At 38.9% G+C, this 19,991-nt stretch overlaps 1 protein-coding gene across 1 annotated transcript in view; it reads left to right on the top strand.

Moving 5' to 3' along the window:
* The window catches only part of pag1 (phosphoprotein membrane anchor with glycosphingolipid microdomains 1), a 47,790-nt gene that overhangs the window by 16,605 nt on the left and 11,194 nt on the right, over window positions 1-19,991 (top strand). The window contains exons 2-4 of the mRNA XM_017454309.3: window positions 15,038-15,065; window positions 16,773-16,965; window positions 18,047-18,098. Coding sequence (XP_017309798.1) covers window positions 16,820-16,965; window positions 18,047-18,098 — 198 coding nt within the window. The 5' untranslated portion in view covers window positions 15,038-15,065; window positions 16,773-16,819. The remainder of the gene's footprint in view (window positions 1-15,037; window positions 15,066-16,772; window positions 16,966-18,046; window positions 18,099-19,991) is intronic.

Here is a 19,991-nt window from a genome sequence, read left to right as displayed (position 1 = left end):
CTTCGCCTGGTTGAGATTAAATAGCTTCCCAATTCGCTTTGTGCAGGACTTCCTCACAGTCATCTGATACATGCATAGCTCATACGGATTCGAAAAATCACGGTTGCAAGTAAACAACATTGAACTTGTACAAGTATAATGAAAATAAAAATGCATTGTGTAGAACACACTACAGCGTCACATTCATGAATATGGTTTTCTTACAGAGCAATAAAAGCAGCATTATAAGTCCTCAGAAACACTTAAAAGTGCAGCATGATAAACGCTTATCTGCACATTGTATAGTTCAACTAATACATCATTCTGACTCTACGGGAACTGTTTTTTGCATGTATCAGTTAAACAGTAGGAACAGAAACTGCATCTGAATAGTATGAGGGGAAAAAAGGAGAAATTTGTAGTTCTCTCTTTAATAACAACCGTTTATCCGTTTGTCCTAAATGCTTTCTGGTAAAGACCTTTTGTGACTGCTTTTTGTGTTATAACTTGGTTTGTAATGTATTTGCATTATTAATTATGCACTTGGCTTTGAAATGGCTTGTGTTGTTTCCGATCATTGGTCGTATTACTTCCAGAGTTCCCAACTCATTATATTTTTATGCACTTAGGTTTGAACTTGCCTTTGTCGTCAAAACAATCACTCAAGCACTCTAGTGCAAACAGTCTTGGATTCTAGGTTATGAATCCTTGCAGATTATCTATGTGCCTTGTATCAATGCATTTGTCAGTCTCACCCCAATCCTGTTGTCAGTTCCTAACAGCAGAAATGTAATAATTGTTTATTACTAATGAAGGTATACATCCAATAACGGAAAGGGACGACCAAAAGAACACCACTCACCAGATATTACAGTGTGCACCACTACAAGTGTGTACCATTGTCATGCAGATGCATTTCAGATAATTTGTTACACAATATACCAGAATATTTACAAGATTTTATGCTGGGGTGATTCGAATACAGTGACTTTGATACTGTCATTTGGATGGGAGTTCCATGAAAACCGTTCTGTCTTCTTACACTTCTTTCTGATGAAATTTCTACATTTATGAATTTTTATAGTTAAACATCTGGTAATGCTTAGAAACGTCTTGTCATAATTTAACCTGTGATAATAAGTAATGTAATTATCGTGATATGAAAATTCATTTTGGCACGTGCCTGTCTTGATGATTAGTTAAATCAGATTTAATGACCATAATCAGAGATGGTAATCTCAAAATCAGCTGAGCCATTTTGTTTTCTTGGAGCCTTTTTATTTTTCAGATCATCTGCCATCTCATAGATTTGGCAATCCTATAGAGCTGCCATGTGACAGGATCCATATTCCCACAATACTGCTGGGATTGCTGCACGACTTTCCAGCTCCTATTCCTGTCCTGCTCTCGGAGAAGTCTGTTTAAGGCTGGAAGACTGCCCGGGCGCAGACTGGGGCTTCCTGTGATCTTCCCTCTGTCCAGTTTATTTAAATTCTTGTTGAAGCCTATGAGTTTGAAGTGAACCGTGTGAGAGCTGCTGAAGGAAACCCAACTGCTAGAATGCGCTTATGAGAGGATGATTTAATCTAGTGACCTCATGACTGCTCTGTGGACAGGAAACACTCTGTGAGGAACATCTATCATGCTGTTTGTCTTGATGTGTCCAACCCCCTAGTGAATTCTAATGGCCAAATATACAGTGCAGAGCAGCTGAGCTTTCTATGTAAGGAATCAAATCAATACAGCTGTTGAAAGGGCTGTTGGCCTGGCCATATTGTTTAAATGTATACACGTGTGTTTAGACTAGATTGTACTGGTGTTACTTTTCCAAGGTTTTAGTTGATATATTTCTGTTCTGCAGTGCTCCTGAGATGATTAAGGAAAACATTGTTCATCCTCATCAGCTACTTTTTTTTTAAAAATGAAACTGATTTTGCATATTTTTCTGAGTGCCCTTCAGGCACACTATCTGATCATGATCTGATTTTCAGACTAATGGAATTGTAAACAACCTACTATGATTAACCTGCTCATCCCAATAATCAGGTTATTCAGCACATGTATAGACCATAGTTGTTTTCAGAATTTTGAATACATTCAAATTTTTCTGCTACATTTACGCATGGGTGGAAACCGGAAAGAGAACAAAGCTTAAGTCTGTCTTTTGTGGAGCTAAAACAAGGATAGATATCATTGAATACAAATTCCTAAATCAGTCCGTACAGGATTTCACAGAGTTTTTTGTGATTGTTGCAGCCAAAAATGCTTGATTTTTCGAGTTTTTGTGCTTTTTTTGTTGCAGAAAACTACTTGAATTGGCAAAATTAAAATTGCAAAAAAAAATTTCTTGCACAGTGATGTTTGACAGTAAATGAGACATTTTAGCTGTATTCATGTTCGAGCACGTGACTCGATAGGGGATTTGGCTGAATGCGCATTGTGATGATGTCACATGTCACGATTTGATGAGGTCACATGACGCGTATTGTCCCAAACCTGCAGTAATTTAGAAAAATTGCAAGCTCCAGCTAATATTGCGGAGTTTGTATTAATTTCTGTGATCACAAAATCCCAGAGGGACCGCTAAATTAATATTAATCCATTAATGCAGGCCATGGCTTCAACTGAGTGATTGTGGAATTGGGGGAAATAGAGAGGAAGAACAACTTGGGCTGGAAATTTGAGCAGATTCTGCTTTTTGCTACACCATCAGCCCCTAAGAATCACTGACTTAGATGAACTCATGACAGGCAAAATGGTGAAAGACCTTTACGAGTGGAAGACTGAAAGCCGAGAGTCAGTGTGGGCGCGAAGAAATTACATTGTTAATGCGAAATTATAGGAAATTAATAGGGTCTGTTCAGAGCTTCACATGTGTTTACATGGGTTTCCTCCAGGTTCTTCAGTTTCCTCCTACTGTCCAAAAACATGTTGGTTGGTGGAATGGCTACACTAAATTCTCCCTCGGTGTGAATGTGTGTGTTCATGGTGCTCTGCAATGGACAAGCGCTCCATCCACTGTGTATTCTCACCTTGCTCCCAGTGTTCCCAGAATGAAGTTGTTAATGAAGATGAATGAATAAATGAATAATTAGAAGGAAGGTGCTTCAGGAGTGGTTTTATTCCCAAATGTCATTTAATTTATAACTCAATTTTGGAGTTATTTTGTACATTCTCATTGTGGTGACTTGTAGAAAATATCCCCCTCTTCAGATACAATTTGATGTGTCCTTCGTTTTTACATTCCACCTTTAACAAGGTCTGTCCTTCAAAGAAAAATAAGCCTTCATTCTGTATTGAGGCCACAGCCTCAGTTTAGATTAGTTTTTCCATACCCAGGACAGATGAGTGTGTGATGGCCATTATAGACATATTCTGAGAGAATTATTGATGACCCTGTGGACAGTTTAGGAGTCGCATGAAAAATGGCTACCGCTAACATCTCTGGCAGTTTATCATATTTCCTACTAACGATTCTGGAATTTCAGGTTGAGCTCAAATTACAGTCTTGATAGAGTGATCAGGCGCTCAGCCAGACAGCTATGATGGGGCTATGTGTCAGTGTCAAAGTGAAGATGGAATAATTGTGTGTGTATGTGCATGCTGGTGTTTTCCCAGCACTGTGTTAAGTTTAATGTGAGCCTAATGTGTTGGAGGTTTTTTTGTCTGAAGAAGTCAAGGTGAACAATTTGTATGAATTAAGTAATTGCTGCTAATGGAAGGAGGTTTTCTCCAGTGCAAACATACAGACAGGTGGAGCCCCTTTATCATTCGGAATGATTTTCCTAGTCGTTGCTCTGTGTAAGCCACATCTGAATTCAAATTCAAGGCTTTGCCTGCAGTCATCCTGGCTGTCACCACTTGCTAATATATTCTGGTGCTCACCCACGGCTGTGTGGCAGGCAGTCTTCTAATTGGTTCATTTCTATTCTAATACCAGATGTCTAGCAACTGAGGAAGAGGGAATGACTCCATTTTTATCGGTTTAGAGCAAGTCTGTTTATGCACTAATCCTTTGGGCTGGATGGTCTTAAGATGTAATATCGATATTGCAGTATTTTAACATTATAATATACCTTTCTGAATCATTACAGCAACAAGTAACTCCTTTCTTATCAAAATGCATCACTTTATTCCCTCCCCTCTTTTCCTCTGTAAATATTTAATATTTATATAAATGATGTCATTCAGTTTTTGTAGATACATTTTTTTCTATAGTAAAACTTCTTTTGTTGGTGCTTTGTTAGAAAAACCTCAGCAAATATTTATCGTTATAAATATTATATATTAGGAAATTGTACATAAATATTCCATAAAATGGATTTGTTAATCCACAACAGCCACCATAGATTTACTGAACCCTATAAGTTTGTTAGACGTAGCTGTACTGCCTCCATATTTTCCCATGGTTTGTAAATGAGGTTATTTGAGAATGTATAATATACTGTAAAATGGAAAGGAATATAGGAGAGAAAGATATCAAAACAGATACACTGTGGTTTCCTTCCCAGATGAGGCTCTGTGCGAAATGGGTTTACTGGAAAGGTCATGGTAAGCATCAGCTATGCAGGAACACTCCCTATAAACGCACACACACACACACACACACACACACACACACACACACACACACACCACATTCACATACCGTACACATTCCCTATTCCTCGGACACACCCCAATCCCGTTTTCCCAAACCAAATATATCAGGCATGGTGGGGGAGATTCTCTTGGTGGAGAGTTGCACTACCCCCATCCTTCCACCCACCTAATCTGAAATCAGATAAATCAACCATGGAGGAGGGGGATGGACAGACTGACCTTCCATTCATCTCTGAATTCAAGGAAGACATGATGGTATCCTCTCTTACATTAGAATGCACATATAAAAAATTAACCATGTCTTTATTTAATCGGTTACCTAATTGAAGCACTGTTTTTAAGAGAATTAAGCTCAGTAAAGTGTGTTTGCCTCTCTGGAGAGGTTGTTTTTTTATATACAAGGCTGAGCTATATTTTCAATACAAGCTCTAGGCCCCAGCAGAGCGTTCAGCTTACTTTAATAAATCACTTCAGTGATGTTGGACTGGAGAGTTCTTTTAAAGCGGTGTCACATTCCCATATTGCCTGTGCTTGTACAGTAACACTCCATTTCACTGTAGTTTTCCTGACATTAAAAAGAGGTGCTGTTTCATAAAACTAGGATTTATATGTATATCTCATTTAACGTTCTGGATTCAGGATTCAGGATTTTGCATAGGTTTTGGGTAAGAACTGCTAGCTAATCGTGGGGCAGGTAAGATTTAGCCAATTTTGGTTTTGTGTTGTTTTTACGCTGTTTCTAAGAACAAATAGTGGTTCGCAGCAATAGGAAAAGAGGTTAATATGACATGATGTTTACTAGTGTATCATCCAGCCAGAAGTAATCTTAGAAAGATCTAAAACATAGTTATGTAGATTTCTATTAAAGAAGATTAATGAAGAAAACTGCAATTCTATCTATATCACACACGAAGCATTATAGCTGCTGCTATAGTCATAAGGACAGCCTTATGCTCATCCCTTGACTCTTATTTATAATACGCTCACACTGAAAACCCTATCAAAAACTTAATATTGTTTGTCCTTTCTCTTCTAAACCTCTGGTGAAGTGTATGAGGTCCCCTTTGAGTCAGATTCCTCAAAGTTTGTTCCTCATGTTATCTTTTGACACTGTTGCCTCAGACCTGCTCATTAGGGATCTCAATCTTCATCCAGATTTCTGTATAGCTGCTTTAGGACAATTCCTATTGTTAAAAGCACTGTGCAAATAAAATTGAATTGAATTGAGCAAAATGGACATCAGAAATAAGTTCCTGCACTTCCTTAAATGTCAGACAGTGAGGCGAGGCACTGTTTTATGTTTTGTTTTGTTTTGTTTTGTTTTGGTTTTTTTGCTGGAGATTTGATTTCAACTAGACAATCATTCAAACAAAAGACCATTTAAAAGCCATAAATGGAAACACAATTTTGATATTTAAGAACATTTTATTGTGAATGATAGTTGTGAGGAAAATCGTACATATTATATGATAAAGACTGTAACTCATCTGTTGTTGTGGCCAACTTGTGTGTGCTCTATGCTAGATAGGTCTGTGTATGTAATGTTAGCATTTTCAGAATGTTACTTGGACCTGTGTATTGTGCTTTCCCATTTTCCCAAGGCTGTTTTCATGATAATGTCATCACGGACAAAAAAAAATGCAAATCACAAGAGAATTCATTGGTTGTGAGACAAAATTCTTGGTAATATAACATGCTCACATGCCATAGATTTAGCTCCTTTGTGACCAAAGATGGCCGAAAAAACTAGTTCTGGTCGTCCCAGAACTTTTCAACAAAAATGAATGCTGCTACACTGTGCATCTAAAATGTCACAGACAGGCGAAATAGTGCCTGTTTAAGAGAGTGTCATATTCTTCCCATATCCGAGAGGGTTTCCTCTGGGTACTCCGTTTAGTGGTGATTATGATTATGATATACTCGCAGTCAGGCCAGCGAAGATGCATCTCCCAGCCATGCTGCCACAGCTTCGCCGGATGTGTTGTAATTAATCCACACCGTGGCTTTATGTTTCCAATCGCTGCACACTGCAGATGGTTCGACCCACTCGCACACACCACTCACCCTTTATCTGCCTGGCTACACCTCTCGTCATGGCACAGGCTTGTTCAGCTGGAGCTTATCTCCATCTCGCATTAAAAAGATTCCAAGAGAGGAGATGTTCAGTGATTCTGAGACAGTCCTCCCTGCTGTCAGGCTCCTAGTGATATTTAATGAGGACTGTCACTCTGTTCATATAAGATGAAGGAGTTAGGAGTTAGTGTACAAGATACTGTAGTGCACTTATTGTGAAGTGAGTATAGAGTGATGTGACATGAGGTGTGTCCTCATTATACCACTGTTTTTTTTAAATAGTCATTCTAAATAAAACAGCCACCATTTGGATTACTAAATTGTTCAGTGATTCCTTAGCTTGTCTGTGATATGTTTCACATTACAAATTATGCCTGTTTTTGGCCATGTCCAAATGCAGATCATGTGATGAGTTGTTTGTAATTGGTCAGACAGTATTTAAGCCATCCGTAAGAAGCTTTTGCCTGTTCTTTATGTAGCATGTGTGCAAGTGAATTTGCAGGAACTGGAGCAGTGGCTGGACCTATGGCAGTGTGTCAGCATTCGTCTTTCATGTGTGTGTGCTCAGCATAATAAATCCACATGGCTTCTTTGCCAAATGCCACGGAATGAGACACAAATTTTGCAGTGGTCCGCGATTAGCACTTTGCCACTCTCTGGCTCAAGGGAGACATCAGTGTCCTGCTTCTGCACTCTGTTTTGAGTGCTGACTCATTTTGTTTTTAATCGCACCCCCTTTGCACACTGAAGCTTTTCCTCCCTGCAAAAACACCTTTTTAATGTAGTGCAGCAGCCAATTTGAGTACCTGGAGAGTAAAAAAGAAAAAAAAAAGATGGAGAAAAGACTTCCATCTTACATGTATAAATGCCCATGGCTTTAAATTTGATTCGAGTTACTGATTATTTGTGTATTCAGTCACAACTTTAGTGTTCTGCAGTCCTAGATCTGGTGATTTGCGGTCAAAAGCTTGTAGTGGAACATTAACTCATGTTAAACTTCCTCCTTGAAACTTTTTTTTTTCCTGGTTCAAAACCACCAATTCACATTTTAATATATTACCCTAAACAAAGGGAACTAGTGTGTGATCTGTGTTTGGTGTTCAGTCTGAGGGAGGTCATGTGTGACAGGAAATGTTTATGTCTCTAGAGGACTGTGTAAAAAGAGAACATCACAAAAATGTGTGTCCCACACCAGCCTGCTCTGTTATAGCTATTCCCAGAATTCCACAGAACAGTAATCTCATCCTGAAGTCCAGTTTGTTCCCATGAAATATCTCCGGTTCACTCCACATGGTTGCTAATGCACAACACTGTCTGTTGTCCCATGTGCTCGTTGTTCTGTGTATTTATTGTCTTGCGTATTTACTGTTCTGTTCATTTGTTGTTCTACTCTCATTTAAAACCATTGTGTATTTTCACTTTATGTAGTTTTGTGTACTGTTATGTGTTGTACCATTGTTCTGGAGAAACGACATTTCGATTCCAGTGTATACACATTATACATAGGAATGACAACAAAAACCCACTTGACTTGACTGATGCCTGATCACAAAATGAATGTTGGTTGCTTTTAAATTATTATCTTTCCAGATTATCCTGTGATGGCATGTGTGAAGTCCGATTTTTACTCACAGCCCATGTTCAATATTTATGGCTCCTCATGTAGTAGCGTTTGGGGGAATGCAGAGCATTTCCCATAAAAATGCAATCTTGACATTATGTGTGACAGACCGATAAAACATTGAGAGCCAAGCTGAACTGTTGTCTGACATCTTTTTGAACTCCTGCTCATGCTAAGTCTCGGGGCAGTGTAACACACCAATGATCTGGTAAGGTCAGAATTTGGTGCCAACAGCATGAATCCATGGACCCAACCTGCCTTGTAACAACAGTCCAGGCTGGTGGAGGTGGTGCAATGGTGTGGGGAATGTTTTCTTGGCACACTTTGGCCTGTTAATAATCAATCAATCATTGCTTGAATGCCACAGGCTATTATTGCTGACCATGTGCATTCCTTCATGGTAACAATTTCCCATCTTCCAATTTCTTCCAGCATGAGAATACACCATGTCACAAAGCAAAATTTGTCTCAAACTGATTTCATGAACATGACAATGAGTTCAGTGTTCTTTAGTGGACTTTCCAGTCACCGGATCTGAATCCAATAGAGCACCTTGTGGTAGGGATGTGGTAGAACGGGAGAGTCACAGCGTGAAAGTGCACCTGAAAAATCTGCAGGAATTGTGTGATGCAATCATGTCAACATGGACCAGAAAATCAAAGGAACGTTTCCAAAATCTTTTGGAATTCATGCATTGCATAATTGAGGCTGTTTTAAGAGTAAATGGAGGCCCTACCTAGTATTAGTATAGTGTTCCTAATAAAGTGCTTGGTGATTGATGGACGGTCACAAGTGGGGGAAGAAGCCTTTATTTGTCAATTATATATTACAGCAGAAGGTTGTCACACACATCCAGATCGTTGGGAAGCTGGGGTCAGCGCGCCGGGTCAGCCATGATACGGCACTCCTGGAGCAGAACGTGTTAAGGGCCTTGCTCAAGGGCCCAAAAGTGACAGCATGTCAGTGCTGGTGCTAGAAACCCCGGCATTACTCACATGCTACCAGAGATCTCTAGATAATTCACATGTACATTATGATGAGAACTGTCACCATGGGGACATGGAGGGTACTTATTTATCATTGAGGGATTTAATTGGAGATGTCCACCACAGCACTCCTGCAACACAGCTGCTGATTGGTGCTTGGCTGCTAAGGAGTCTAGTCAATGGTCTCTCACGTCCTCTTGACTTCCAGACCACACAAACGGCCATCGCAGTAAAAAATCAGACACAGTTAATTAGCCACCCTGATGAGATTACGCACAGGGCTCAAGAGGACGTGCCCCTGCCCATGTATGCCAACTATGTATGAGTAACAGGACGAAGGTGTGATGTTGATTCACCGTCTTTGGCCTCGTAGAACAACTATCTTGACCTGGATAAGGATCTGAGAAGGCATGTGCTGATAAATAATTATATATTGTAATAAGCATCCACTAACGTCACTACTAGCATTTCTTTCACTGTTTCTGCCCAAGACAGGAGCTACACACATAATCATTTTAGAGCTGTTCAGAGATAAATTAAATTTACTCTGTTTTCTCAAAAGGGTTTGCCTGCAGAACACTTTAGAGAATGCCTTTGAATTTATTTGTAAGTAGGAAGAAGAAGGAGATTCTTAAGATACACATGCATTTTCAAAGATTTTAACAAGACAGCTAACGTTACACGAATTTGGATAGGATTTTTAGTCAGATTCTTAAATGTCTGTAATATTCACTGCTAAAGATAGCCAAGTAGCTAATATGAGCTAACCGGACAGGATTTTTAAGAGGATTAGTCAAATTCATAAATGTTTCTAATCTTCACTGCTACTGCTAGCCAACTGGCTAATCTCAGCTAACCTGACAGGATATCTTAGTGGATTTTTAAGTAACATTCTTGAGTTCTTTGAAGTATTTAAAATTTTCACTACTACCGTTAGCTAGGTATACAGAATATTTCAGAAATCCTCTTTGACATTTTAAAAAACCTCTTTTACACTGACACAAAAATGTTTGACATTATATTATAAGTTAAATGACTTCTAAAATGCAAGTCTGCGTTCAAATTTTGGGCTACGTCTTTGAGTCTTTTGTGGATGCCAAACTATACGCAGAGGAAGAATTCTGATTTTACGATGGCTTCTGAGATTTTTTTTTGTGTGCTGTGCAATGGACTTTAGTCTATTTTTATATATAAAAAAGTATCTTATAGTGTCAAACCACATAAGCAGGTCTATTTAAGATACTGATTGATTTATTTAAGTATTCTGAATTCATGACAACATCCTTTAAAGAAACAAACCTTGGTTATCAAGCCTTCCTTGGCTGATCAGCTATATCTGATCTCACAGGTAGTAACATCTTTTGTATCTTATGTGCCACTGAGCTGGATGTACTCCAGTTACAGTCAGTCATGCTCTGTGAGGCAACATTACAGAGGTACTAATGTTGTCTGTTAAGCCTTTTCTGTCTGTCAGATTTACTCAACTCCTCATCGATGCACAAAACAGTAAACCAAGCACACGTCATGTGCGGAGGCTAACAAGAGATCTATTACTTTTTCAGAGAAAAACATCTGCTGCAAAACTGAAAGGACTTGTGACAGAGCAGCTCAGAAAGAACTCTGGCTTTTACTTGTTTTGATTTTCTGGACTTCCTGATATCTTCCTGAGATACTACTGATATTTCACAGCTAGTGAATCTTGGTTTGAAACAGAAGTTTGACATCTATGGATAATTTTAAGCATAGTGCCAGTGTTCTTACAGTCGTGTGCAATGTTTTGCACACCCCAGAATAAAATATGCAAGATTTATTTAGTGTGTAAATAAAGGTTGTTCAAACGTTCATTCATTATCACAAATAACAAAAATGGTCAAATAATGTGAGCTCAATATTAATAGATAGTTGAACATCAAAATGAAGATATAATTTTCAAATTTCCAAACATTCCAAAATATAAAATCTCCCTGAATATCATGCAATTGTAATATAAATATTTACTAGTAAATTGTATGCCCACCCTTTACATCTGTAACTTCCTCCAGCTTCTTTCATATCACCTGCTCAGCTGTTGGTTCCTCTAATTTGTAATAGTTTCTGATATACTATATGACCAAAAGTTTGTGGACACCTATATGTATACTTTTGTTCCAGAAGGAGTCCTACCTTTGCTGTTATAATAACCTCCACTCTTCTGGGAAGGCCAAAGATTTTAGAGCATGGCTTCAGGGATTTATGTTCATTCAGTCACAAGAGCATTGGTGAGGTCAGGCACTGATGCTGGGTGAGGACGTCTGGGATGAAGTCGGCGTTCCAGTTCATCCCAAAGGTGTTCAGTAGGATTGAGGTTAGAGCTCTGAGCAGGACACGCGAGTTCTTCCACGCCAACCTTGGCTAACCATGTCTTCACGGAGCTCGCTTTGTGCACAGGGACATTGTCAAGCTGGAACATGCTTGAGCCCAATAGATCCAGTGAAGGGAATTGTAATGCTACAGCATACAACACATCCTATACATTTGTGTGTTTCCAGCTTTGTGGCACTTTAGGGAAGGCCCAGATATGAGTATGACGGTCCAGTATGTAATATCTTTTATATCTCTGTCATACACTACCTTCTTTAGATCAAGTCTAGAGACTAAGAGGGATATGGTGAAAACATTTTTCAAACAGTCCCCCCCCCCCCCCCCCCATTTTCTTTGCAATATTATTTGAATGGTTGCAGGATACATTCATGTTTCATTTCAAAATACTTGGAATTTTATTTATTTATTTATTCATTCATTTTTAGATAAATTGTAAAATGGAGCTGCATTCTAACATGGAGAGTACAAACCTTTGCACTCGACTTTAGATGAATCCTTAATATCTATACAGTACAGTATACTGGACAGTTTCAGAGTTATTGCATTTTTTTCCCTTGGTAGTGCTATTATTATAACACAGATTAACTTTTCCCCAGTCTCCATCAGCACAAAATCTTTTAATAACAAAGCTTCCCCAAAACTTCCTTATTGTCATACCCCCTCTCCAAATCCACTTAGTTATTTAAGACATGCCTGTGGTTTGGCCCTGAAATCATTCCAGTGGGTGATTTGTCAGAGATTGAGCATTCTCACTAAATTACAAAGTCCCCCTGTGGCGCTGTTCCTCTGTGGAGGGGCTTGAATCGAATACCACGCAAGATTATCACACTTCTTTTTCTGTGCCGAGTCGAGTCATCCAGAATACACCATGATGAAATGCAGACACAGAAGCATATGAAGCGTATCTATGAAGCTTTTCGGTCGTTAAAGATGTTGAAACTGTAGTAGTAGTTCTGTCACCAGCGGACGTACTAGCTGGCGTTATGTCGTCTGCCTAGAGTGTGCGAATATTATTTTGCATAGTGTTTTCATTTCACCTTTTCTCATTTCTCATGTCAAGAATTCAAGGATGTTTATGTGAGTTAATGAGGCTCATGACATCACAGGTGTGAAACCCATAGAGAAACTGAAACACAGATGGTTTTTCCCAAAAAAGAAATACAACAATGAAAGAAAAAAGAAATACAAGAATGAGAAAAAGAAAGAAATACAAGAAATAAACAGACACACACACACACACACACACACACACACACACACACACACACACACACACACACACACACACACACACAGAGCTCAGAAGTCAAGACTAGCAGTGTGTGGAGTTGGTGTTACAGAGAGGTGCAATTCCGGTGTATGATCTGCACAGTTAGAGCACAGGAGAGTAAGCAAAGCAGGGCCACAGCTTCAACATTCCAGTCTGGAAGCCTGTCCAAATACATTCCTCCTTAAATGGCTTTTCCAGCCTCATATTTTCAATGGCATGAAACTCAGTAATAGTATTTCTAAGGAAAAGAAATCTTTCCTATGTTAAGTTTCGGGTTGGTTCTTTCCTCCACCATACAGCACACTCGTTAGTGCAAATGATTGCACAAAGCTTGATTAGTGTGTCACAGTTCATTAATGTGAATGGCAGTTCGGTAAGAATACCGGCGGACATTCTTTCTCTGATATTTCTCTCTCAGAAACACATTAGCAAACAGTGTTAGTGCTCATTTATGCCCTGATGATACACAGTTAGTCTTTATGTAGCAATTTGGCTGAATTTAGCAGCACAGATAAACAAAATGGAAATTTACAAAGAAATAAAACACTTGATGATGATGACGCTAGATGAATAGCGACTTCCTAATAAAACAGAAATACTGAAGGTTTGATAGTAAGTCTGCTAGCAGTATGATTGTCAGTGTTAGTGTCAGTGTTAGAGCTTGTGTGCTTTTATTTTTGCGAGACCAAAAGTTTAATGTCTTGGTATAATTCTTGATGTTGGTCTACCATTTGATTGCTTTTGTGAAACTGCTTCATTTGCTAAACAGCCCAAATCCTATTCCAACCCACCATGATGCTGAGAAGCTACCACATGCTTTCATACCTTCTGGTTGCTCTGCTGCCTCTTTAAATAAAGCTTCAAAATAGTTAGTGTACATTACCCCCAAACCTGTATAAACTTCATCAGCTATATATTAATTTCCACAAAGACTACAAGATCCTACCTAATTAATTTATTACTACAGTGTATCTGGCAGATCTCCTGAAGCAGTGTATATACAGTATATTCACCTGAGGATCGTTCAAAGCATGGCTGGTTGAAGATATTTTTCACACTTAACTCTAACTCTGGAAGAGAATATTCGAAATGTAAGCTATTTTACCAGATGTACTTGTTTACCCTGGCTTATTGGTAGTTATTGTTTTAATAGTCTATGTTACTCTTGAGTGGTTAAGACATTAGACTTCTGATCAGGAGGTTGTGAGTTCAAATCCCAGCATTGCCAAGCTGCCACTGTTGGGCCCTTGAGCAAGGCTCTTAACCCTCAACTGCCCAGTTGTATAAATGAGATAATTATAAAGTCTCTCTGGGTAAGATCATCTGCCAAATGCTGTAATATCTTCTTGGATGTTTACACTTTATCCTAAAAGCTCCTAATCTTTCCACTAAGTAAAAAAGTTCTATACAAATAACTATTATTTACATTGCTACACATACACCACCAGATATCGCGCCTGCTGGAATATTCCACCATTTTCCTTGCAAGCTATTATCATATATTTGAGATGGATTTTGCTGAGTGTGTGTCTCAGTAGGCTTATTACAAATATTATATAACGGTCTAATCATGATTATTTGAGCTGAGGTTCAATCTTGACGTGTTCATTCATTGATTATATTGTCAAATTGCTGCACTATAGGAGTTCATTATTCTTTGAAGGCTGGTTGAAGGCTTTGTGCTACTAATTATTTTCTGTTGTGTATTCATTCACGGATGTACACTCGCACACTCATTCACACCTGGGGCAATGTAGAGTAGCCAATCTATAGTACCTATTGTACCAGCATGTTTTTGGACTGTGGGGGTAACAGTAGAAACACTGATTTTATTATGATAAGCAGCCAATATCTTTATAGAATATAGGCAGTTTTTGTCCATAATATATAGTTCCCATACATCTCTGCTACATTTTTGCTCCATATCACACCTCACACGTCTGTTCTCCAAAGGAAATATTATACTGTGCACAGAGACCTCAGTCTGTCATGAAATATATGATGGTGCATGATGTCATGGTGTGTATCATATCAGACCATCAGTCAGTGTGCCTTTCGCAGGGCCGATATATGATGTGCTTTCTGTTTCTGACTGATCTCAGCCTCTAATCTCTCTCTCTCTCTTTCTTATCTGTTCCACTGCAGGCACGGACGGCCAGTTCCAAGTGTCCAGGTAGGATGGCACTTATTTTCTGTAGGAACTTCAGGAAACTGCACATAATTCAAACTGTTGTAGATGTATTGCCATATTTTAATGCCATTTCCTCACTGTATCAGAGACATTTTAGGGCAAATATGTTTTGAAAATGGCTCACTGTTTATCTGGAATCACACACTGGCTTAATTTGCATAAAAATGAGAGTTGGTAGGGTGTCATAACGCTTGGTTCTAGGAACTTATAACTGGGCACAACAGGACACATCTAATCCTCTAATCTCACCGCACTGTTTTTTGCATATGTCCTTCAGTTGGTTTTACAATAGGCTTTCTGTCCACAGCACACACACTTTTAAGAGCAGAGCAGCAAAATATATCCAAATAAGGTTGCCGACTGTGAGGTGCCAGTACTTTGTCAGTCCAAAGCCCTCTATTCTGAGACCAAGACTGACTGAGTGAGTGAGAAAGCGTGAATGAGTGAAAAGGAAAGGCTCTCCCCTCTGAGAGACTCCTCAGACACAAAAGAGTCGGCTCTCTGCCACTCTCCGGGATGCCAGCCATCTGATTGTTATCTGCGCATTCGGTTTGTGGAGGTGGGGTGCTTCCCTCCCTGCCTAAAAATAACTCCACACAAGGGCTTTGCTGAATCCAGCCTAAGCCTCGGGATCACTGTCACATCAGTGTCTTCACTGGCTCTTGCTTACTTACTTCATCACGGTCTTACTTACTGAAACACTCAGCAGTAGTTTATTTACGCAGATTGTCAGACTGCAGTGTGTGCGTGAGGAGTATGTGTGGGACTGCATACTCTAGTTTGAGTTTGTGCGCCCCCTTCTGGACAAAACAATACACAATATTGTATTATGATGTTCAAGTAGGCTGACAAAGGGACTCTCAGATCTATAGTGTCACATGTATTTATGTATGTATGTATGTATGTATGTATGTATTTATTTATTTATTCATGTATTTATGTATTTATTAAAATTTTACATATTTTTTACTATTTGGACTGAACATGACAATTTGTTTCATACTGTCAATTAGTCATTTGAGTGCAAGTTTGTATACCTTTTTAAAATTGTATTTATTTTTTCATTTATTTCAACCAACAAAAGATTTGTTTGCTGAGTTCATTAAGTATAAAAAACAAAACAAAATTTTTATTTATTTATTTATTACAAATGTATAAATCTTTGAATCAATATGAAACAGCTTCTGACACATACTCAATATTGAAAAATTCTACTCTAAATGGATGAATCTACCACAGTAATTCAGTTAAACGTATAAATGTGAACCTCCAAATGTAATTAATTTTAAGTCAATAAAGGCTAAAATCTAATTTTAACCAATTAACCTTGGCTAAGCTGTCCAAAATCTGAGTTGATTAACTTTAATTAATTGTGGAAGCCAAAATAAATATGATTAATTATGCAGCCCTGGTTTCAAAGATGTTTAATTAAACATAATCAAAATTTAGCACAGGAAAGGAAACATGGTGCACAAGTAGGGTTTTTACATGTTTATCTGTTTGTTTGGATGTTAGGCATTGCTCTGTTGGTTTTAAACGCCTATCTTTAGAAAAGTGCAAATGGCCTAGCGTTTCACACAGGAAAAGGTGTTTATTAGTGTTATTGCTTGCGGCTTAGTCAGTTGATGTTTCCATGTACATGACACATCGCTTGTATCTCGCTCTCTTTCTCTCTCTCTCTGTCCATAGTTCTGCGGTGTGTGGCCGATGAAGACGGCTGCTCGGTGTGATGTGTAATGGCTCCTGCGTTGAGTGCTCTGTGGGGTTCAGGGGTTGCAGGATCGGAGATCAGTGGTGAGCTTGCTATAGTGAGCACACTCACGGCATTCTGGGCCTTCCTGCTGCTCACTCTGCTGCTGGTACTGTGTGCCGGCTGTCAAGGGTGAGTACCTCATATCATCATCCTCTTCATCATCACACTCGCTTGGCTTTTCCTGGGATTAAGCTGTGAAATACTGCAAGTGTGTTGTACGATTCATTGACGGCTGGTCGTGATACCAGATGATGGAGTATATAATTCACCTTGTTCGCGTTCATTACACCAGCACATGCACCTTTTCAGTCACTGATGATGATGTGTCATGAATGTTTCAGTGAAGTGGGTTGAAAAATAGCATCTGAAATGGAGATCAAATCTAGGGGATATTTCAATGTAAGGAATGTAATCCACTGACTGTCTCTGATATGCTTCAGCCTTGCTTCTTCATATCATGCTGTGGATTTGTTTTATGACCATTTGTTTGTTGTTCCACAAAAAAATCCAAAATAATCATAATAATTTGTTAGCAACAAACAATCTCATGTGGATGTCAAAACTTAAACTTTACATCAGTCTCTTTTTTATTTTTAATACATCAGGCTTAGCCTATTTATACTGTACCATCTTCCCCAGTAGCATTCATATGTACATTCATACAGTATTTCGCGTTTTTGGGGGGGGCAACTTGAATTGGTGAAATTGCAATGGCACGAAATTGTTTTGCACAGTGATGTTTGTTGAAAAATGAGACCTTTTAGCTGTACTCATGTTCGATGCACGTAAATCAAAGAGGGATTTAGTTGAATGTTGATTGTGAGGACGTCACATGACGCGTATTGGCCCAAATCTGCGGATAATCTTCTGTAATTTGGAAAAATTGCTAGCTCCACTGAATATTGTGGATTTTGCTTGTTTGTTAGTTCATTTCTGCGGTCGCAAAATTGCAAAATCCTGGAGAGACTGATTAAAGTCGCTTTAACATAATTATCAATTTTATTAATGGAACCGGTTTTCTTGCACACTATTGCTGCAGTTAATTTAGAAAACTGGTACACGTTTCTGAGTAAAATGCCTATCTTGAGAGTTATGGATCCACTTAATTAATTATCCCCCACATGTACAAGTACTTCATAAGTTCAAACACGCAAAGTTCAAAAACATTTTCAGTAATGCATTTTTTTCTTTTTTTTTCTTTTTTCCCCAGGCATAAAAAAGCAACCCAGCTCCCTGGAGACCATGAGAATCTGATGAATGGGGTATGTTTGTGGGATGCTTTTCATGTGAAGGATTTTCTGCATTTCACATTATTCTCTATGCATGACTGAGACTCAAAGCTGAGCCCCACAGCGTCTTTTAATCACTTTTCAGGCTTTTTTTTTTTTTTTTTTTAAACAGCTCTCACAGAGAGCTGTTTTAGCTGAGTCAGAGTTGCTTTGGAGAGAGCTGATGTGTAGTGTTAGAATATGGTGTACGGTTTATTTAGTAGTTTTGTAGTTTGAGGACGGGGTAGAACATAGCACACTGAAGGGGCTTTGTGGAGCTCACACTCAGTGGGAGGAAAACATGAAGCAGACAGACTCGCCGCTTTGTTTCGCTTCGGGACATGCGGAGCCTTTCTGTGCATGTGCCCTCTGCATGGAGGCTGGGAAATTATCATGTGAGACAAAAGGTCAGGAGTTCAGTGTTGTTTAGAAGCAGGGAGCATCTATGAAAATCTCATTTGACTCATCATGTGATGAATGCACTTGCATATTGAAACTGAAGGGTATACAGAGTTGTGCACGTGCACAGCATAGATACACACACACACACACACACGCGCAGACACACACTGTGGGAAAGTATTAAGCTTCCATTGTTGCTAGTAGCCATGTCTCAATATAATTATGTCTAACATAAGCTAAATGGCAAACTTGTACAATGATTTAAATGACACAGTAATATAATTTAGCTAATGTCAGCCAACTTGCTAGCCATTTTGTCTAATTACACACAAAAAAATAAAAAAATGAGTTGAACTAAGCTTGTTCTGTATGTTGTAAGAAGCCAGAGATGCTTGAATGGCTGTGTCAGTGTAATGTGAATCGAGCATGGAGGGATGCAGCAAGTCCTTTGGCAAGAATCTGACATAATCTGTGTAATCATACCCTGTCACATGTGCACACAAAACACCAGGGAACCAGAACTCCTTTAAACTTTGCTGAACATCTTGAAACCAGCCTTTACACAATAATATTCGGCTTGTGAGGGGAAAACACCAAAGATATCTTCACTTAAATGGCTGTACCTGTCATAGGCTGACAGGTTAAATAGGGGTATTTGTCTTTAGATGACAAGCAGACTGGCTCCTGAGGACGTGAGACCTCATCAAACTGATTATGGTGGAGATCACAAAGCCACCACACGGTGGTGCAACCGTCTGCAGTCTGATGCGCTAAAAACACAAGGACGTCCATCCACTTGTTTGTGGGGTTTGTTCTGTAGAGGGGTGGCTGGTATAAACAGGCCAGCAGGGTTATGCCCCTCACCTTTCAAAGATAAAAACACATCAGTATAAGATTTAATATTTGATATCCAAATTAAATAATTTGCTTTTAACAAATGTCTTAAAGAGGGTTATTTTTTGGACTGTTGTGGAATCAAGCACAACAGCACCACCAACTGCTGTAAAAAAAATAAAAAAATAAAAATAATACACAGAATGGTATGACGACATGAGACTCAAGTGTAGATTCATTTAGCCTATCAGTGACAGTGATTGATAAGGGCCCTGTGAAAGAGTCCTGGCTGTAATAAATGTGAACGAGGTGGAGTTTTTACTCTAACATCACTGCTGAAACCCTCATAGAATTTGTAATGGTTTTAATGGTTATAATTGGAATTGTATTGGTTTTAATGGAAATTGTAGTGGCCCTGTGGGTCTCTACTGGTAATTAGCTGTCTTCTGTTGGTGGCATGTTACGTATAGTGGATACCTTTAAGAACCAATAATGGTAATGGTTTCAGTGGATAGCTGATGATTTGTAGTGGAAACCAATATCTCTGTAATGGTCTCACCCTATCCCTAGTGTTTGTGTTTACCACACAACACTACCAGGTGGCTGCATTTATGATTTACAGTTTTACCTTAAGTATGTGTGCATAAGAGT

Source organism: Ictalurus punctatus, chromosome 24 (assembly GCF_001660625.3).
Source record: "Ictalurus punctatus breed USDA103 chromosome 24, Coco_2.0, whole genome shotgun sequence".
In the NCBI taxonomy this organism is placed as follows: domain Eukaryota; kingdom Metazoa; phylum Chordata; class Actinopteri; order Siluriformes; family Ictaluridae; genus Ictalurus; species Ictalurus punctatus.
Note: the sequence above shows the minus strand (reverse complement) of the source record. Positions and strands in the feature narration are given on the sequence as shown.